The sequence below is a fragment of the Salmo salar genome, chromosome ssa15 (genome assembly GCF_905237065.1).
Source record: "Salmo salar chromosome ssa15, Ssal_v3.1, whole genome shotgun sequence".
Lineage (NCBI taxonomy): Eukaryota > Metazoa > Chordata > Actinopteri > Salmoniformes > Salmonidae > Salmo > Salmo salar.
Genome location: NC_059456.1, coordinates 18,134,188 through 18,157,208, shown reverse-complemented (window position 1 = coordinate 18,157,208; position 23,021 = coordinate 18,134,188). Strand labels below are relative to the sequence as shown.

Genomic DNA, 23,021 nt, shown 5'->3' with positions numbered 1-23,021 from the left:
ATCATGCTTCACCATCTGGCAGCACGACAGATGAATCTGGGTTTGGCGGATGCCAGGAAAACGCTTCCTATCCAAATGCATAGTGCCAACTGTAAAGTTTGGTGGATAATGGTCTGGGGCTGTTTTTAACAATTCGGGCTAGGCCCCTTAGTTCCAGAGAAGGAAAATGTTAATGCTGCAGCATACAATGACATTCTAGACGATTCCGTGCTTCCAACCTTTTTACAACAGTTTGGGGAAGGCCCTTTCCTGTTTCAGCACGACAATGCCTCCGTGCACAAAGCGAGGTCCATACAGAAATGGTTTGTTGAGATCAGTGTGGAAGAACTTGACTGGCCTGCACAGATCCTGACCAAATCTGACCATAATTCTATCCTCCTGATTCCTGCTTACAAGCTAAAATTAAAGCAGGAAGCACCAGTGACTCGGTCTATTAAAAAAAAAAGTGGTCAGATGAAGCAGATGCTAAACTACAGGAGTGTTTTGCTATCGCAGACTGGAACATGTTCCGGGATTCTTCCGATGGCATTGAGGACCACACAGTCACTGGCTTCATCAAGAAGTGCATCAATGACGTCTTTTCCACAGTGACTGTACGTCCATACCCCAACCAGAAGCCATGGATTACAGGCAACATTCGCACTGAGCTAAAGGCTAGAGCTGCCGCTTTCAAGGTGCGGGACTCTAACCCGGAAGCTTATAAGAAATCCTGCTGAGCCCTCCGATGAACCCTCAAACAGGCAAAGCATCAATACAGGACTAAGATCGAATCGTACTACACAGGCTCCGACGCTTGTCGAATGTGGCACTGCTTGCAAACTATTACGGACTGCAAAGAGAAGCACAGCTGAGAGCTGCCCAGTGACACAAGCCTATCAGATGAGCTAAATAACTTCTATGCTCACTTCGAGGCAAGTAACACTGAAACATGGATGAGAGCATCAGCTGCAAGCGCTGACCAACTGGCAAGTGTCTTCACTGATATTTTCAACCTGTCCCTGACTGAGTCTGTAATACCAACATGTTTCCCTGTGCCCAAGAACACTAAGGTAACCTGCCTAAATGACTACCGACCCGTAGCACTCACATCTGTATCCATGAAATGCTTTGAAAGTATAGTCATGGCTCACATCAACACCATTATCCCAGAAACCATAGACCCACTCCAATTTGCATACCGCCCCAACAGATCCACAGATGATGCAATCTCTATCGCACTCCACACTGCTCTTTCCCACCTGGAAAAAAGGAACCCCTATGTGAGAATGCTATTCCTTGACTACAGCTCAGCGTTCAACACCATAGTGCCCTCAAAGCTCATCACTAATCTAAGGACCCTGGGACTAAACACCTCCCTCTGCAACTGGATCCTGGACTTCCTGACGGGCCACCCCCAGGTGGTAAGGGTAGGTAACAACACATCCGCCACATTGATCCTCAACACGGGGGCCCCTCAGAGGTGCGTGCTCAGTCCCCTCCTGTACTCCCTGTTCCCTCGTGACTGCACGGCACGACTCCAACACCATCATTAAGTTTGCAGACGACACAACAGTGGTAGGCCTGATCACCGACAACGATGAGACAGCCTATAGGGAGGAAGTCAGAGACCTGGCAGTGGTGCCAGGACAACAACCTCTCCCTCAACGTGATCAAGACAAAAGGAGATTGTGGACTAAAGGAAAAGGAGGACCGAGCACGCCCCCATTCTCATCGACGGGGCTGTAGTGGAGCAAGTTGAGGGCTTCAAGTTCCTTGATGTCCACATCACCAATAATCTAACATGGTCCAAACACACCAAGACAGTCATGAAGAGGGCATAACAAAACCTATTCCCCCTCAGGAGACTGAAAAGATTTGGCATGGGTCCTCAGATCCTCAAAAGGTTTTACAGCTTCACCATCGAGAGCATCCTGACGGGTTGCATCACTGCCTGGTATGGCAACTGCTCGGCCTCCGATCGCAAGGCACTACAGAGGGTAGTGCGTACAGCCCAGTACACCACCGGGGCCAAGCTTCCTGCCATCCAGGACCTCTATACCAGGCGGTGTCAGAGGAAGGCCCTAAAAGTTGTCAGAAAAACTCCAACCACCCTAGTCATAGACTGTTCTCTCTGCTACCGCACGGCAAGCAGTACCGAAGTCTAGGTCCAAGAGGCTTCTAAAAAGCTTCTACCCCCAAGCCATAAGACTCCTGAACACATAATCAAATGGCTACCCAGACTATTTGCATTGCTCCTCCCCCCCTTTACACCGCTGTTACGCTCTGTTGTTATCTATGCATAGTCACTTTAATAACTCTACCTACATGTACATATTACCAACATTATCTCAACACCGGTGCCCCTCCACATTGACTCTATACCGGTACCCCCTGTATACAGCCTCCACATTGACTCTGTACCGGTACCCCCTGTATATAGCCTCCACATTGACTCTGTACCGGTACCCCCTGTATATAGCCTCCACATTGACTCTGTACCGGTACCCCCTGTATATAGCCTCCACATTGACTCTGTACCGTAATACCCTGTATATAGCCTCCACATTGACTCTGTACCGGTACCCCCTGTATATAGCCTCCACATTGACTCGGTACCGGTACCCCCTGTATATAGCCTCTACATTGACTCTGTACCGTAACACCCTGTGTATAACCCCGCTATTGTTATTTACTGCTGCTCTTTAATTATTTGTTATTCTCATCTCTTACTTTTTTGGGGGGTATTTTCTTGAAACTGCATTGTTGGTTAAGGACTTGTAAGCATTTCACTGTTGTATTTGGCACATGTGACAAATACAATTTAACCCCTGACCTCAACCCCATAAAAACATGAATTGGAACGCCGACTGCGAGCCAGGTCTAATCGCCCAACATCAGTGCCCGACCTCACTAACTCTCTTGTGGCTGAATGAAAGCAAGCAACTTTTCCAACATCTAGTGGAAAGCCTTCCCAGAAGAGCAGAGGCTGTTATAGCATCAACGAAGGGGGGGGGACCAAACTCTATATTCAAGCCCATGATTTTGGAATGAGATGTCGGATGAGCAGGTCATGTAGTGTATATGCCTGTCCGGTGGGTGTGAAGCTGAAATACAACCTGTCTGAAATCAGTCCTGAGACAGAGACACAATAAAACACACATCAATACCTTTAGCACAATCATCTTTTTAATGCCCTAGAAAACATTATATATATCATTTAAATCACTCAATAAAAGGTTCATGTGAAAAAGACAGAAGAAATCAAAACGGAGACGATAGAAAAACTAAAATATTTAACTTAGATTAAACAGAATATATATATTTTTTTTCTCCAACCCCCATAAAGAATTGCACTGATCAGAGGCGTGAATGTCAATCAAAACGTGAGAAGGATGAAAAGTAGAACAACTTGTGTCAGTGATAACAGCAATGGATTAGTATAGAATGAGCCTTTATAATAGCCCACGTGACAACAGTGGACACAGATCTAAGGCTATATATGTACAGCTCTTTCCCAGTGGACACAGATATAAGGCTATATATGTACAACTCTTTCCTATGTCATTCTGAAGCCGTAACTAGTTTGACATCTAAAAGCCATTCATACATGCAAATCATTATATGGTTTACAAGATAATATAGGTATATAATGGGCATACATCGAACACGAAACACTTTTCAGAAACTCTTTCAATATACAGATTCAAATAACCATCTCGGTCTCTTAAGTCGCTCAGCTTTTTATCCAATTTTTTTATTTTTATTTAACTAGGCAAGTCAGTTAAGAACAAATTCTTATTTACAATGACGGTCTAGGAACAGTGTGTTAACTGCCTTGTTCAGGGGCATGTGACGTGACAAATGACAGTGCAATTTTCAGGGCTACCCAACTCTGCAACATGACTTAGCAGAACGCAGGCAGCCCCCCTTACAAGTAGCCAGTCAGTCCCATTATTAAGACAGAGTGTTCATAGATTTAAAGACTTCCTGTGTTCTAAAAAGTCCACGACTTTGACATCTACATTAGGCTAGGGGGACTTAGGTATCGCCCTTTGACCTCTACATTAGGCTAGGGGGACTAGGTATCGCCCTTTCCCTTTCAGGATGCAGGCGTGGAGAGCGCTTGGAAGGTTGCTATAGGCAACACCGCCACCACATTACACCCGATAGAATCACGTACGACGCAAGACAAGAGAGCCGTAAAAAAAATAAAAATAAGAGGTTTACGAATGTTTATGCCGCTTTGTGTCACGTCATAAGATGACGTAAGATGACTGATCGCTCAACCTCAGCGTCAGTAGTTTTTTGTTTGTTACCGTGTGTCTTCTTCTAACTGAAACACACCAGGAAGAAACAAACCTCTAAAAAGCAGCAGGACAGTCGCGCCCGTGGTGTCAACGACTGGCGGTGACTCAACATGTACAATCATCAGGAAACGAACAAAAAAAAATGACTGTCGATGTTCTGGTCATGAGGCGATAAAGACGGCCCACCAAGGTTTTGGGGTCAATTTCCATTCCAATTCTCTGCAACGTATTTTAACTAGGAACATTTTGGAATTTGGTTAACTTTCTGAATTGGAATGGACCCCAACCCTGACGAACACCTTATACTGTTATCTTAAAGACATTTTGACCAATGAAGACAGCGAGTCAATGAAATGTACAAAACAGGTTCAGCATAGTGTTAAACATACAACATAATCAAATTTCCATCTACTGTAGTTAGCTAATATAATAACAATATTACACATGAAATACCTCTCCCAAAAAAGCGATTTTAAAGCGCAGAACAACAATGGCAGTAGTAACGTCTGCCAAGACAATGGTTAAATGGTAGTTTTTTTCTCCCTCCCATTTATTTAAAAAACGTTTTCATTTTGGATATATAGGGTTTTATTTCGATAGCGATGATCTTGTTTTATTTTTTCAACATTTGTTTTTCAATCGTCCTGATTTTTTTGGGGGGGTCAGTGTGTGTGTGTGTGGGTCTGTGTGTCCTAAAGTAGTCAGTGTGTGTGTGTGGGTCTGTGTGTCCTAAAGTAGTCAGTGTGTGTGTGTGGGTCTGTGTGTCCTATAGTAGTCAGTGTGTGTGTACGTGGGTCTGTGTGTTCTATAGTAGTCAGTGTGTGTGTACGTGGGTCTGTGTGTCCTAAAGTAGTCAGTGTGTGTGTACGTGGGTCTGTGTGTCCTAAAGTAGTCAGTGTGTGTGTGTGTGGGTCTGTGTGTCCTAAAGTAGTCAGTGTGTGTGTGTGGGTCTGTGTGTCCTAAAGTAGTCAGTGTGTGTGTGTGGGTCTGTGTGTCCTAAAGTAGTCAGTGTGTGTGTGTGGGTCTGTGTGTCCTAAAGTAGTCAGTGTGTGTGTACGTGGGTCCTAAAGTAGTCAGTGTGTGTGTGTGGGTCTGTGTGTCCTAAAGTAGTCAGTGTGTGTGTGTGGGTCTGTGTGTCCTAAAGTAGTCAGTGTGTGTGGGTCTGTGTGTCCTAAAGTAGTCAGGTGTGTGTGTGTGGGTCTGTGTGTTCTATAGTAGTCAGTGTGTACGTGGGTCTGTAGTCAGTATTGTGTACACAGTGCAGCTACTGGCACGTGTTGCCGTGGTTACTCAGAGTAGTGCTGCAGTCTCCTCATATCCAGCAATAAGAGCCCCTTTCAATAAGAGCCTGGGTGTGGTTGGGCAGCTGCTGGCTGGTGACCAGGGGTAGCATGAGGAGCATATCTATACATGTCTGTAATATAGATAGATAGAGATAGATATACTTGGCTTTAGCCCTGCTCCAGAGAACTCTCTCGCCCTTTCAGCAGGCACTGACCTAACACCAGCGGGTTGGTGTAAAGCAAGGAATCAACCGCGTTACTTAAAAGACGAGGAAGCATTTTTTTATTTGTATTTTTTTTTTAAGTACTCAAAAATCTCTCGACCCCCGTCCCCCGTCCCTCGTTCCCCCGTCCCTCGACCCCCGTCCGAGTTCATATCGTTCTCTTCTTCTGGGACCGTTATGCGCCAAGCAGTTCAGAGTAGGAGCGTCAATAAGGCCTTTAATATAATAATGAATAACATTAGATAGAGTAGGAGTGCTGATCTAGGATCAGGTCTATCCTGTCCATGATGTTTAATACATACAGCCTCAGGTCTCTGGAGTAGTAACCTAGTGTTGTTACCTCTGCTTTAATCTTCCTCCTCTCCTTCTCCCTTTTCCTCCTTCACATCTCCTTCTCCCACTCTTCTTCTTCCTCTCCACCACCCCTCCCTCCCTCTCCTCTCCTCTCCTCTACGGTGTTTGCAGCAGAGGCTCCTCAGTCTCCAGTTGGGCCAGCTGTCTCCTGAGGTTGTTGACTTTATTCTGCAGCTCTTTGTTGTACTGTATGATATGAACCATCTCGTCGTACGCCTCATCCAGACACCTGGAGCTGCGCTTCCAACGCAGGAACACACCTTGAGGGGGGGGGGGAGACAGAGAAAATGAGAGAGCGAGAGAGAGAGACAGCGAGAGAGAGAGAGTGAGAGCGAGACAGAGAGAGAGACAGCGAGAGAGAGAGAGACAGCGAGAGAGAGACAGAGAGAGAGCAAGAGAGAGACAGCGAGAGAGAGACAGCGAGAGAGAGACAGCGAGAGAGAGACAGCGAGACAGAGACAGCGAGACAGAGGGAGGGAGACAGAGGGAGGGAGACAGAGGGAGGGAGACAGAGGGAGGGAGACAGAGGGAGGGAGAAAGAGAGAGAGGGAGACAGTTGAACAGTAATAATCAGAGGGGCCAGAGAGAGACAGTCAGTGGTAGCATCCCCAAATGGCACCCTATTCCCTATATAGTGCACTACAGTCCTGTTCCCTATATATAGTGCACTACAGCCTTATTCCCTATATAGTGCACTACTTTATACTACAGCCCTATTCCCTATATAGTGCACTACTTTATACTACAGCCCTATTCCCTATATAGTGCACTACTTTATACTACAGCCCTATTCCCTATATAGTGCACTACATTACACTACAGCCCTATTCCCTAAATTGTGCACTACAGCCCTATATAGTGCACTACTTTATACTACAGCCCTATTCCCTATATAGTGCACTACTTTATACTACAGCCCTATTCCCTATATAGTGCACTACTTTATACTACAGCCCTATTCCCTATATAGTGCACTACATTACACTACAGCCCTATTCCCTATATAGTGCACTACTTTATACTACAGCCCTATTCCCTATATAGTGCACTACTTTACACTACAGCCTTATTCCCTATATAGTGCACTACTTTACACTACAGCCTTATTCCCTATATAGTGCACTACATTACACTACAGCCCTATTCCCTATATAGTGCACTACATTACACTACAGCCCTATTCCCTAAATAGTGCACTACAGCCTATTCCCTATATAGTCCACTACAGCCCTATTCGTTATATTGTGCACTACTTTACACTACAGCCCTATTCCCTATATAGCGCACTACAGCCCTATTCAGTGCACTACTTTATACTACAGCCCTATTCCCTATATAGTGCACTACTTTTGACCAGGGCCCATAGGAGAAAAGGGGCTTGGTGGACTGAAAAAGTCTCCGTAGCAGCATAACAACTTGGCCTATAGGGCTATGCTTATGGCCTGCAGGGAATTCTTTAAATCACCAGCTCAGCATGTATATTTCAGCCATAAAGTAGTTAAATACAGGTTGAAACCAAGTCAATCCTCAAGTCTCTATGTTCAGCTGATGCAAGAGCAAGCAAAACTTAAGTCAAAACTTTTATTTTGCCGTTGATTTAAGCAAGTTAAGTAAGTAATTGAGAAACATTCTCAACGACCAGATCAAGAAAGACAAATTAACCTTTCTGGGACCGGGGGCAGTATTGAGTAGTTTGGATGAATGAGGTGCCCAAATTAAACTGCCTACTACTCGGGCTCAGAATGTAGGATATGCATGTTATTAGTAGATTTGGATAGAAAACACTCTGAAGTTTCTAAAACTGTTTGAATGATGTCTGTGAGTATAACAGAACTCATTTGGCAGGCAAAAACCTGAGAAAAAAAATCCAACCAGGAAGTAGATTGTAGTTTTTCCAAGACTGGGCCTATTCAGTATACAGTGACTTAGGGTTCAATTTGCACTTCCTAAGGCTTCCACTAGATGTCAACAGTCTTTAGAACGTGTTTCAGGCTTTTGCAGTCACAGAGAGCGAACAAGACCTCCTGGAGTCTGATGACCGAGAGAATGTCATGGCCTCAATTACGCGCGTTCACGTGAGGGGTAGCTGTGTTCCATAACGTTTTTCAAGACATTGGAATCGTCCGGTTGGAATATTACTGAAGTGTTACATTAAAAAGGCCCTAAAGATTGATGCTTTACAACGTTTGACATGTTTCAACGAACGTAAATATAACTTTTTGTCGTGAAATTTTCGGCGCGCTTCCTACATTTGAAGTAGCTTACTGAACGTGCAAACAACAAGGAGGTATTTGGACGTAAATTATGGACTTTATCGAACAAAACAACATTAATTGTGGACCTGGGATTCCTGGAAGTGCCTTCTGATGAAGATCATCAAAGGTAAGTGAATATTTCTAATGCTATTTATGATTTTTGATGACTCCAAAATGGCGGGTATCTGTATTGCTTGATGTCTTTTTCTGAACGCCGTACTCAGATTATTGCAAAGTGTGCTTTCCCCGTGAAGCTTTTTTGAAATCTGTCACAGCGGTTGCATAAGGGAGATGTTTATCTATAATTCTTTGAAAAACAGTTTAATATTTTATCAATGGTTATGATGAGTATTTTTGTAAATTGTTGTGCTGATTCACCGGCAGTATTGGAGGCAAAATATTTTCTGAACATCACGCGGCAATGTAAAATGGGGTTTTTGGATATAAATATGAACTTTATCGAACCAAACATACATGTATTGTGTAACATTTAGTCCTAGGAGTGTCATCTGATGAAGATCGTCAAAGGTTAGTGCTTAATTTTAGCTGTATTTCTGGTTTTTGTGACCCCTCTCCTGCTTGGAAAATGGCTGTGTGGTTTTTCTTGTGTTGGCACTGTCCTAAAATAATCTAACTTTATGCTTTCGCCGGAAAGCCTTTTTGAAATCGGACAATGTGGTTGGATTAAGGAGAGGTGTATCTTTAAAATGGTGTCAAATAGTTGTATGTTTGAGAAATTTGAATTATGACATTTTGTTGTTTTGAATTTGCCGCCCTGATATTTCACTGGCTGTGTCCCGCAGGTAGCCCATAGAAGTTAAGGAAAATGGACAACGATTAGAAAGAAAAGGCTATGGGCTCCGAATATTTTAAAACAGGTACTGCCTTCATGTACATATCTACCTCAAATACCTTATTATTATCTATCCTGATGCCTTGTCGCTTCACCCTGCCTTAATTTTCTATTAAATAAGCTGTTATTTTGAGAGTGAAAACCCGAAAACAAAAAATGGGAAAAGCAGAAACCTGGAAAAACTAAATAAAGTAAACAGAATTTGGGGAAAAACAAAACCTCTGTACATTGATCTGGTACTGGTACTCCCTGTATATAGCTCCACATTGATCTGGTACTTCCTGTATATAGCTCCACATTGATCTGGTACTGGTACTCCCTGTATATAGCTCCACATTGATCTGGAACTGGTACTCCCTGTATATAGCTCCACATTGATCTGGTAGTGGTACTCCCTGTATATAGCTCCACATTGATCTGGTACTGGTACTCCCTGTATATAGCTCCACATTGATCTGGTACTCCCTGTATATAGCTCCAAATTGATCTGGTACTCCCTGTATATAGCTCTACATTGATCTGGTACTGGTACTCCCTGTATATAGCTCCACATTGATCTGGTACTCCCTGTATATAGCTCCACATTGATCTGGTACTCCCTGTATATAGCTCCACATTGATCTGGTACTCCCTGTATATAGCTCTACATTGATCTGGTACTGGTACTCCCTGTATATAGCTCCACATTGATCTGGTACTCCCTGTATATAGCTCCACATTGATCTGGTACTCCCTGTATATAGCTCCACATTGATCTGGTACTCCCTGTATATAGCTCCACATTGATCTGGTACTCCCTGTATATAGCTCTACATTGATCTGGTACTGGTACTCCCTGTATATAGCTCCACATTGATCTGGTACTCCCTGTATATAGCTCCACATTGATCTGGTACTCCCTGTATAAAGCTCTACATTGATCTGGTACTGGTACTCCCTGTATATAGCTCCACACTGGTCTGGTACTCCCTGTATATAGCTCCACATTGATCTGGTACTCCCTTTATATAGCTCCACATTGATCTGGTACTCCCTTTATATAGCTCCACATTGATCTGGTACTCCCTTTATATAGCTCCACATTGATCTGGTACTCCCTGTATATAACTCCACATTGATCTGGTACTGGTACTCCCTGTATATAGCTCCACATTGATCTGGTACTCCCTGTATATAACTCCACATTGATCTGGTACTGGTACTCCCTGTATATAGCTCCACATTGATCTGGTACTTCCTGTATATAAGCTCCACATTGATCTGGTACTCCCTTTATATAGCTCCACATTGATCTGGTACTGGTACTTCCTGTATATAGCTCCACATTGATCTGGTACTGGTACTTTCTGTATATAGCTCCACATTGATCTGGTACTGGTACTCCCTGTATATAGCTCCACATTGATCTGGTACTCCCTGTATATAGCTCCACATTGATCTGGTACTCCCTGTATATAGCTCCACATTGATCTGGTACTCCCTGTATATAGCTCCACATTGATCTGGTACTCCCTGTATATAGCTCCACATTGATCTGGTACTCCCTGTATATAGCTCCACATTGATCTGGTATTCCCTGTATATAGCTCCACATTGATCTGGTACTTCCTGTATATAGCTCCACATTGATCTGGTACTCCCTGTATATAGCTCTACATTGATCTGGTACTCCCTGTATATAGCTCCACATTGATCTGGTACTGGTACTCCCTGTATATAGCTCCACATTGATCTGGTACTCCCTGTATATAGCTCCACATTGATCTGGTACTCCCTGTATATAGCTCCACATTGATCTGGTACTCCCTGTATATAGCTCCACATTGATCTGGTACTCCCTGTATATAGCTCCACATTGATCTGGTACTCCCTGTATATAGCTCCACATTGATCTGGTACTCCCTGTATATAGCTCCACATTGATCTGGTACTCCCTGTATATAGCTCCACATTGATCTGGTACTCCCTGTATATAGCTCCACATTGATCTGGTACTCCCTGTATATAGCTCCACATTGATCTGGTACTCCCTGTATATAGCTCCACATTGATCTGGTACTCCCTTTATATAGCTCCACATTGATCTGGTACTCCCTGTATATAGCTTCACATTTTATTCCTCGTGTTACAATTTTATTTTTATTTTTTTAATTTTTACTCTGCGTCGTTGGGAAAGGCTCGTAGAAAGCATTTCACTGTAAAGTCTGCACTCATTGTATTCGGCGAATGTGACATTTTATTCTCTCTGAACTGCCAGAATGAATTTATGAACACACCCTTAGTCATGCATAGGAGTCAATGGGAGTGAAAGTGGTGTAAAACCGGAAAAAGTTATGACTCAACCTTTAGGGTTAGAGGTCAGGGAACTTAAGTAGCATCTGAATCTAAAAACGGCATCAGAATAACTCGGGACTAACGCCTCATGGCCACCAGATGCGTCAAACTCCAGAGGAAGTCATTGATTGAGCAATCCAGGAACAATACATTTGGGACACCACACTTGGCAGCGGTGGGTTCTGTCTACCGCATGCGTTCAATATTATCAAATCGTGTGTTGCTTTACCGTGCTGTGGTACAAACAGAAGTTCATAACCAGACTCCAACTAGCTAGCTTTTAGCTACAGTGAGGGGGGAAAAAAGTATTTGATCCCCTGCTGATTTTGTATGTTTGCCCACTGACAAAGAAATTATCAGTCTATAATTTTAATGGTAGGTTTATTTGAACAGTGAGAGACAGAATAACAACAACAAAAAATCCAGAAAAACGCATGTCAAAAATGTTATAAAATGATTTGCATTTTAACGAGGGAAATAAGTATTTGACCCCTCTGCAAAACATGACTTAGTGGCAAAACAATTCCCACAATTCAATTTTCTCAAACAATCAACTATTTTACACCAATTTAAAGATAAGACTCTCGTTAATCTAACCACATTGTCCGATTTCAAAAAGGCTTTACAGCGAAAGCAAAACATTAGATTATGTTAGGAGAGTACATAGACACAAATAATCACACAGCCATTATCCAAGCAAGCATATATGTCACATAAACTCAAACCACAGCTAAATGCAGCACTAACCTTTGATGATCTTCATCAGATGACACTCCTAGGACATTATGTTATACAATACATGCATGTTTTGTTCAATCAAGTTCATATTTATATCAAAAAACAGCTTTTTACATTAGCATGTGATGTTCAGAACTAGCATACCCACCGAAAACTTCCGGTGAATTTACTAAATTACTCATGATAAACGTTGACAAAATACATAACAATTATTTTAAGAATTATAGATACAGAACTCCTTTATGCAATCGCTATGTCCGATTTTAAAATAGCTTTTCGGCGAAAGCACATTTTGCAATATTCTGAGTACATAGCTCGGCCATCACGGCTTGCTATTTTGACATCCGCCAACTTCGGGGTCACCTAAACTCAGAATTACTATTAGAAAAGTTTGATTACCTTTGCTGTTCTTCGTCAGAATGCACTCCCAGGACTTCTACTTCAAAAACAAATGTTGTTTTGGTTCCAAATAATCCATAGTTATATCCAAATACCTCAGTTTTGTTCGTGCGTTCAGGTCAGTATCCGAAGGGTAACGCGCGAGGGCATTTCGTGACAAAACATTTCAAAATATTCCATTACCGTACTTAGAAGCATGTCAAACGCTGTTTAAAGTCAAATTTTATGCTATTTTTCTCGTAAAATAGCGATAATATTCCAACCGGGCAACGTTGTATTCATTCAAAGAGAGAAAGAAAAACATGGCGAGTTCTCGTGACCGCGCATCTCCAGTCTCACTGTCCCCAGGCTGACCACTTACAAACTCTGCTCCTATACTTTGCCCAGAGACAGCAGACACCCCATTCCACTTTCTGGCGGCTTTAGAGAGCCAATGGAAGCCTTAGAAAGTGACACGTTACAGCACAGATGCTGTAATTTCGATAGAGACGTAACAGAAGGACAACAAATTGTCAGACAGGGCACTTCCTGCATGGAATCTTCTCAGGTTTTGGCCTGCCATATGAGTTCTGTTATACTCACAGACACCATTCAAACAGTTTTAGAAACTTTAGAGTGTTTTCTATCAAAATCTACTAATTATATGCATATTCTAGTTTCTGGGCAGGAGTAGTAACCAGATTAAATCGGGTACGTTTTTTATCCGGCTGTGAAAATACTGCCCCCTATCCCAAAGAAGTTAAGGTCTGGAGACTGGCTAGGCCACTCCAGGACCTTAATGTGCTTCTTCTTGAGCCACTCCCTTGTTGCTTTGGCTGTGTGTTTTGGGTCATTATCATGCTGGAATACCCATCCACGACCCAGACATCCGGCAAAACAAAACGCATATGCATCTGGCGGACATTGGGGTTATAAGATTAGCGTCTGTTTACGGCTGGCTTGTCCATCGATGTTGATGACTAGTAATTATCACGCAAGCCTCCCGTCTGGCCTTTGACCTTCTGTGGAGGCATCACGGCTACTCAAGTGACAGTGAGTGAGGACACCCTAAAATCAGTAAGGACGTCCTATAATAAGCTGCCCATGCAGGACACTTTGGAAGGGGCAGAGGGAGTCATTCAACGTGCCACAGATAGCAACCATCCCAGGTATGGAGAGAATGCCAGGGTGGAATTCAGTGACGTCTGGTAACCCATATAAAGCATTGTAAGACAGTCATTTGATCATATGCGCTTCATAAGCCAGTCATGAGTTCGTAAGCCTGTCCAGGATTTGACGTTAAAGTCTGAAAGGCACTTGCCCATTAGGCAAGTAAGGTATATTTTTGGGTTGCCCGAAATGTTTAATGAGCCTAGCTATTTACATACGGAGGTGGCATATACTGCTTTCACAGGGGAGGAACCAGAAAGATTAGTACTGGAATTCTTTGTATTTTGGTTGCCATCACTACAAAAATGATCTTGCCTGATTGGCAGTCAGGCAAAAAAATATAATAAAAATAGGATTTCCATCTACCCTAAAACAGTTAGGCTATCATTACCATTGCTAACGGCTAAACAAAGTGGTAGATATACAATTTTTTTATGTTACATTTTAGTCATTTAGCAGACGCTCTTATCCAGAGCGACTTAAAGTAGTGAATGCATCCATTTCATTTCATGCATTTTTTATTTTTTTGTACTGAATCGAACCCACAACCCTGGCATTGCACACACCATGCTGGCATTGCAAACACCATGCTCTACCAACTGAGCCACAGGGAAGACAGGTACCAGGCAGGTCACCCGTGATACAAGTCAGTTATCGACATCCATCCATGTGAGGATGAACAAGTAGCCTATACAGAGTTCATACAGACATTGGCAAGTTAAATTCAAGGACTTTTTCCAAGCACTAAATCATTATTTTCAAGTGCCTACATTTGATATTTATTGTAATAGACTACAGGAAGAAAAAAAAACTCCCCACAAAATGTAGCAAAAAAAACAACAACTATTCATTACCACTTTAAGAATAATGCATCTTTTTTTTTTATAGGCCTACACAATGGCATTATGCATTATCATTCACATTACATTCTAAACTATGTCAGAATAATGTGGGCCTTGCCTGACTAAATAGTCAGCATGGTCCCCACACAAACACACTAATGAAGTCTGTGTCAGACTGACTAGCTACACAGACAGACAGACTTCATTAGTGTGTTTGTGTCAGCCTGCCCACGCGCCGGCTGGTCAGCCTGCCCACGCGCCGGCTGGTCAGCCTGCCCACGCGCCGGCTGGTCAGCCTGCCCACGCGCCGGCTGGTCAGCCTGTCCACGCGCCGGCTGGTCAGCCTGCCCACAGCAGTAGAACTTCTAAATCGGCTAACAACTTCAATGACATTTTCAAGGAGCAAATAGCCTAGAGGAAATGTCTGATTTTCAAGGTAGGCTATTGCATGATGACTGAATTAAATTAAAATAAATAAAATACCTTGTTTGCATACCCATTATTGCCTTTACTGGTAGATATAACTTGGATCATATTTCGTACCCCTACCGGTCTTCGCTCCATGCAACAACCAGCTGTTTGAGAGCTACACGCTCTGCCCTACAGATTATCTATAGGTTACGTGTGCAGCGGGCGTGTAATAAATCCTTCCATCCTTCCCTGTGGCTCAGTTGGTAGAGCATGGTGTGTGTAACACCAGGGTTGTGGGTTTGATTCCCACGGAGGGCCAGTACAAAAAACAAAAATATGCATGAAATGAATAGTATGAAATGTATGCATTCACTACTGTAAGTCGCTCTGGATAAGAGCGTCAGCTAAATGACTAAAATTTAAATAAATCAACAAAACAAAACAGCTTTGGGGAATCCATCTCTTTTTTTAAATCAATTATATGGCATAGATTAAAAATATAATTATGATGATTTTTTTAAATTACTGACAGGGAATATCGACTGGTCTGAAGGGTTTCCAAAACCTCCCCTGTATATCGAGCCCTGACACACACACACACTCCTGTGTCGATGTTGACTCTTCAGTTGGTTTATTTTTGGTTTACAAGCAGCATACTGCCCCCTCTTGGTTTACAAGCAGCATACTGCCCCCTCTTGGTTTACAAGCAGCATACTGCCCCCTCTTGGTTTACAAGCAGCATACTGCCCCCTCTTGGTTTACAAGCAGCATACTGCCCCCTCTTGGTTTACAAGCAGCATACTGCCCCCTCTTGGTTTACAAGCAGCATACTGCCCCCTCTTGGTTTACAAGCAGCATACTGCCCCCTCCTGGTTTACAAGCAGCATACTGCCTCCTCCTGGTTTACAAGCAGCATACTGCCTCCTCCTGGTTTACAAGCAGCATACTGCCTCCTCCTGGTTTACAAGCAGCATACTGCCTCCTCCTGGTTTACAAGCAGCATACTGCCCCATCCTGGTTCAGTGGATATAAAACACCAAGCAGCATACTGCCTCCTCCTGGTTCAGTGGATATAAAACACCAAGCAGCATACTGCCTCCTCCTGGTTCAGTGGATATAAAACACCAAGCAGCATACTGCCCCATCCTGGTTCAGTGGTTATAAAACACCAAGCAGCATACTGCTCCATCCTGGTTCAGTGGTTATAAAACACCAAGCAGCATACTGCTCCATCCTGGTTCAGTGGTTATAAAACACCAAGCAGCATACTGCCTCCTCCTGGTTCAGTGGATATAAAACACCAAGCAGCATACTGCCTCCTCCTGGTTCAGTGGATATAAAACACCAAGCAGCATACTGCCTCCTCCTGGTTCAGTGGATATAAAACACCAAGCAGCATACTGCCTCCTCCTGGTTCAGTGGATATAAAACACCAAGCAGCATACTGCCTCCTCCTGGTTCAGTGGTTATAAAACACCAAGCAGCATACTGCTCCATCCTGGTTCAGTGGTTATAAAACACCAAGCAGCATACTGCCTCCTCCTGGTTCAGTGGTTATAAAACACCAAGCAGCATACTGCCTCCTCCTGGTTCAGTGGTTATAAAACACCAAGCAGCATACTGCCTCCTCCTGGTTCAGTGGATATAAAACACCAAGCAGCATACTGCCTCCTCCTGGTTCAGTGGATATAAAACACCAAGCAGCATACTGCCTCCTCCTGGTTCAGTGGATATAAAACACCAAGCAGCATACTGCCTCCTCCTGGTTCAGTGGATATAAAACACCAAGCAGCATACTGCCTCCTCCTGGTTCAGTGGATATAAAACACCAAGCAGCATACTGCCTCCTCCTGGTTCAGTGGATATAAAACACCAAGCAGCATACTGCCTCCTCCTGGTTCAGTGGATATAAAACACCAAGCAGCATACTGCCTCCTCCTGGTTCAGTGGATATAAAACACCAAGCAGCATACTGCCTCCTCCTGGTTCAGTGGATATAAAACACCAAGCAGCATACTGCCTCCTCCTGGTTCAGTGGTTATAAAACACCAAGCAGCATACTGCTCCATCCTGGTTCAGTGGATATAAAACACCAAGCAGCATACTGCCCCATCCTGGTTCAGTGGTTATAAAACACCAAGCAGCATACTGCCTCCTCCTGGTTCAGTGGTTATAAAACACCAAGCAGCATACTGCCCCATCCTGGTTCAGTGGTTATAAAACACCAAGCAGCATACTGCCCCATCCTGGTGAGTATAGGTAGGACGAGAGAGACTGAAAGAGGGAGGAGGATGAAGAGAGAACACACAGACGATAACATACGCACTATACCCCAGACATATAAATGGGGAGTGTTTCTCAAAATGCATTCCACCGTGCTACGAGCACGGAAATTGAAGAACGGGAGTGTCGGAGAATGAGTCCAAATCAAAGTATGCAAATAAAAGCTTACTCCGTTTGTACATATGTTGAAGCTTGCATTGATGCAAGCTTCAACAAAAAGTATGCAAAGAAATATAATGCAACAACGCAAAAAAAAAAACGGAGCAAAATGTATTGAAATCAACGGTGGACAGGAAATGAGAGTTGGAGTGAGACAAAATACACTATTTACATGTCACATGTTGCCCGACTACAATATTTTATTTTGATAAGTAAATAAATAGATGCTATGTTAATTGTGGCATGTTTACCTGCCTACGTACCTTAGATCACAAACCCGTAATAAGTCAATAGGGCTAACTGGCTAGCTACTACTGCTAGCTAGCCACGAAGAATTGACATCTATCTTGCATAACAGTTTTTAAGGTAATTTTCCCTGTTAAACTATCTGGATAGCTACATTATTACGATTCACATTTCTAGCTGATAATTATGATGTAAAACCTTTACTTTGTGTATATCTTGTTTCGTCTATATAGCTGTCATTGTCCTGACTGGAAGAAGGGGTCAGTGAATGGGGAGGTGCAGCGTGGGGTAATACAGTAGGGGGAGTGCTGCTCAGCGTGAGGTAATACAGTAGGGGGAGTGCTGCTCAGCGTGAGGTAATACAGTAGGGGGAGTGCTGCTCAGCGTGAGGTAATACAGTAGGGGGAGTGCTGCTCAGCGTGAGGTAATACAGTAGGGGGAGTGCTGCTCAGCGTGAGGTAATACAGTAGGGGGAGTGCTGCTCAGCGTGAGGTAATACAGTAGGGGGAGTGCTGCTCAGCGTGAGGTAATACAGTAGGGGGAGTGCTGCCCAGCGTGAGGTAATACAGTAGAGGGAGTGCTGCCCAGCGTGAGGTAATACAGTAGAGGGAGTGCTGCTCAGCGTGAGGTAATACAGTAGGGGGAGTGCTGCTCAGCGTGAGGTAATACAGTAGGGGGAGTGCTGCCCAGCGTGAGGTAATACAGTAGGGGGAGTGCTGCTCAGCGTGGGGTAATACAGTAGGAGGAGTGCTGCTCAGCGTGGGGTAATACAGTAGGAGGAGTGCTGCCCAGCGTGAGGTAATACAGTAGAGGGAGTGCTGCTCAGCGTGAGGTAATACAGTAGGGGGAGTGCTGCTCAGCGTGAGGTAATACAGTAGAGGGAGTGCTGCTCAAATGGAATGTTCTATGTGTTCTCCACACTCGTCCTCACAAGGACGTACTCAAGAGAACGTTGTCGGAAAATGCACTCGGAGCATGAGACTGTGGAGCACGGTAGCATGCATATTGAGAAACACCCATGGATTTTGTGTTGCAGATATGTGGTGGTAGAGTAGTGTCCTGAGGGAACGGTAGGTAGCCTAGTGGTTAGAGCGCTGGACTAGTAACAGGAAGGTTTCTAGATCGAATCCCCGAGCTGACAAGGTAAAAATCTGTCATTCTGCCCACCGTTCCGCGGTAGGCAGTCATTGTAAATAAGAATTTATTCTTAACTGACTTGCCTAGTTACATAAAAGGTTTAATAATGTGAAATGTAATAATAAACCCCAGGAAGAGTAGCTGCTGCCTTGGCAGGAACTAATGGGGATCCATAATAAACCCCAGGAAGAGTAGCTGCTGCCTTGGCAGGAACTAATGGGGATCTATAATAAACCCCAGGAAGAGTAGCTGCTGCCTTGGCTGGAACTAATGGGGATCCATAATAAACCCCAGGAAGAGTAGCTGCTGCCTTGGCAGGAACTAATGGGGATCCATAATAAACCCCAGGAAGAGTAGCTGCTGCCTTGGCTGGAACTAATGGGGATCCATAATAAACCCCAGGAAGAGTAGCTGCTGCCTTGGCAGGAACTAATGGGGATCCATAATAAACCCCAGGAAGAGTAGCTGCTGCCTTGGCTGGAACTAATGGGGATCCATAATAAACCCCAGGAAGAGTAGCTGCTGCCTTGGCTGGAACTAATGGGGATCCATAATAAACCCCAGGAAGAGTAGCTGCTGCCTTGGCTGGAACTAATGGGGATCTATAATAAATACTAAGAAAAAGAAAGAGGAAGAGCAGAGGAGAGAGAAAGAGGTCATACTGAGAGGTGAACAAGAAACTAAGAAAAGGGAGGGAAGCTTGAATAGACAGACACTTTTTTCTTTTGAAAGTCCTTCTGACCACAATGTTGCACAACAAGAGATATTTTTAGAAATTTTAACAGTAACTACTAACCACAAAAAAAAAAAGAACAGCTCTCACACAAAAATGTGGTTTGGAATTTTAGATGTTGCTAGTTGTGCGTCAGAATTAGTAAGTGTCGAACTCCCCTAAACCTTTCTACTCATGAATCACCCAAAACAGAACACCGGCCTGGGAGTAGGAAGAACATTTGAGGTCAGGGGTTAAGAATGGAGCCAGGTTCTTACCTTCCCATAGTAGCAGGCTCTGAGGGGCTACGGAGGGCCATATAACCAGACAGTTGGCCTCGTAGAGCGGGTTAGACAGCCTCTCCACCTCCTGGGGCCGGTTCACCCATGACCACAGAGAGACTGTCTTCTGAGATAGGTTCAACTTAGACCTGGGGAGGGGGGAGGAGAGATTCAAAAGAAAATTAGAAAAATGGCCTCCTGTGTGCTACCTATATCCCATCACTAGAATCCCCATACTTTAATGAAAACAGCGTCTCCATCCTGGAGGGAAATATTTATAATTTCCATGGGTCAAAGACATATACTAGTCTGTGGTGACCTAAATGCCGGAACTGGACAAGAACCTGACACCCTCAGCACACAGGGGGACAAACACCTACCTGGAGGTGAAAGCATTCCCTCTCCCATATGCCCCACTAGGCACAACTATGACAACATAACCAACAAAAAATGAGTCACAACTCCTGCAGCTCTGTCGGATGCTGGGTATGTATATAGTCAATGGTAGGCTTTGAGGGGAATCCTACGGTAGGTACACCTATAGCTCATCTCTTGGCAGTAGTACTGTAGACTACTTTATCACTGACCTCAATCCAGAGTCTCTCAGAGCGTTCACAGTCAGCCCACTGACACCCCTATCAGATCACAGCAAAATCAGTCTACTTGAACAGAGATATACTCAATCATGAGGCATCAACGCCAAAGGAACTGAAAAATATTAAGACTACCAGAACGCACTGGATTCTCCAATTACATTGAATAAACTGCAGGACAAAATACAAACCCTCCAACCCAACAAAAACCTGTGGTGTTGATGGTATGCAAAATGATTAAAATATATAAAAACACAAATTCCAATTGGAAAATACTTAAACTCTAATATCATCCTAGGTCTGGTATTTTCCTGAATATTTGGAACCAAGGACTGATCACTCCAATCCACAAAAGTGGAAACATATTTGACCCCAATAACTACCGTGGGATATGCGTCAAAAGCAACTTTGGGAAAATCCTCTGCATTATCATTAACTGCAGACTCGTACATTTCCTCAGTCATTTTTTTGTTTTATTGAGCCAATGTCAAAATTGGCTTTATACCAAATTACCGTACGACAGACCACATATTCACCCTGACAAACAAAAACAAAACAAAGGCAAAGTCTTCTCATGTCTTGTTGATTTCAAAAAAGCGTTTGACTTAATTTGGCATGAGGGTCTGCTATACAAATTGATGGAAAGTTGTGTTGGGGGAAAATCATACATTATAAAATCCATGTACACAAACATACATTTCTTTCCACAGGGCCGTGGGGTGAGCAGCTTAAGCCCCACCGTCTTCAACATATATATCAACGAACTGGCGAGGGCACTAGAACAGTCTGCAGCACCTGGCCTGACCCTACTAATGTTTGCTGATGATCTGGTGCTTCTGTCCCCTACCAAGGAGGGCCTACAGCAGCACCTAGATCTCCTACACAGATTCTGTCAGACCTGGGCCCTGACAGTAAATATCAATAAGACCAAAATAATGGTGTTCCAAAAAAAGTCCAGTTACTAGGACCACAAATACAAATTCCATCTAGACACCGTTGCCCTAGAGCACACAAAAAAAGCTATACATACCTCGGCCTAAACATCAGCTCCACAGGTAACTTCCACAAAGCTGTGAACGATCTGAGAGACAAGGCAAGAAGGGCCTTCTATGCCATCAAAAGGAACTTAAAATTTGACATAACAATTTGGATCAGGCTAAAAATACAAAAAAATACTTGAATCAGTTATAGAACCCATTGCCCTTTATGGTTGTGAGGTCTGGGGTCCGCTCACCAACCAATAATTCACAAAATGGGACAAACACCAAATTGAAACTCTGCACAAATATCCTCTGTGTACAACACAAAACAACAAATAATGCATCCAGATACCTGTTAATTATCAAAATACAGAAAGGACCCGTTAAATCCTACAAAGCAACGTAACAAAGCCAACACCTACAGAGAGATGAACCTGGAGAAGAGTCCCAAGCGAACTGGTCCTGGGGCTCTGTTCACAAAACACAAACAGACCCCACAGAGCCCCAGGACAGCAACACAATTAGACCCAATCAAATCATGATAAAACAAAAATATAAATTACAGAGCAAACTAGAATGCTATTTGGCCGTAAACAGAGAGTACACTGTGACTGACCCAAACTTAAGGAAAGCTTAGACTAATGTACAGACTCAGTGAGCCTTGCTATTGAGAAAGGCCGCCGGAGGCAGACCTGGCTCTCAAGAGAAGACAGGTTATGTGCACACTGCCCACAAAATGAGGTGGAAACTGAGCTGCAACCCATATTTATGTTTATTTAAACTTCCCTTTGTTACTTTTAACTATTTGCACATCATTACAACACCGTATACAGACATATGACATTTGAAATGTCTTTATTCTTTTGGAACTGTAATGTTTACTGTACATTTTTGTGTGTTTATTTTACTATAGTTTATCTATTTCACTTGCTTTGGCAATGTTAACATATATGTTTCCCATACCGATAAAGCTGTGCTTGATTAGCTGAACCACTTCCTCTCACACCGAGGCTAGAACCAAAGACCTCTGCCTCGCAAAACACAAGTAACCACCTAGTTAGCGACGTCTTAGCCAACTAGGTTACCAAAAATCTAGGCGTTTCAATAGTACGGGTGGAGACTTTTCAAGCTGGGAAGTGAGGTCACGAATATGACTCAGACTTAGCAAATCCAGACTTGAGCTAACGCCCATTTCCAAATTTCTCACATTAGTGAGTATCTGTATTTATTATGGATCCCCATTAGTTCCTGCCAAGGCAGCAGCTACTCTTCCTGGGGTACAGCAAAATTAAGGCAGTTTATATAGTTTTTTAAACATTACAATACATTCACAACACACTGTGTGCCCTCAGGACCCTACTCCACCACATATCTACAGTACTAAATCCATGTGTATGTATAGTGCGTATGTTATCGTGTGTGTGTGTGTGTGTGTGTGTGTTGCTTCACAGTCCCCGCTGTTCCATAAGGTGTTTTGTTTTTAATCTAATTTTACTGCTTGC

General features: G+C 43.4%; 1 protein-coding gene across 3 annotated transcripts in view; it reads right to left on the bottom strand.

Annotated features, from left to right (window-relative positions):
* Positions 1-5,388: 5,388 nt before the first annotated feature.
* The window catches only part of mtmr9 (myotubularin related protein 9), a 38,187-nt gene continuing 20,554 nt past the window's right edge, over positions 5,389-23,021 (bottom strand). For all 3 annotated transcript variants that reach the window (XM_045695515.1, XM_045695517.1, XM_045695516.1), the window contains 2 exons: positions 19,944-20,095; positions 5,389-6,407 (listed from right to left, as the gene is read on the bottom strand). In XM_045695515.1, the coding sequence (XP_045551471.1) occupies positions 6,244-6,407; positions 19,944-20,095 (316 nt within the window). In that variant the 3' untranslated portion in view covers positions 5,389-6,243. The remainder of the gene's footprint in view (positions 6,408-19,943; positions 20,096-23,021) is intronic.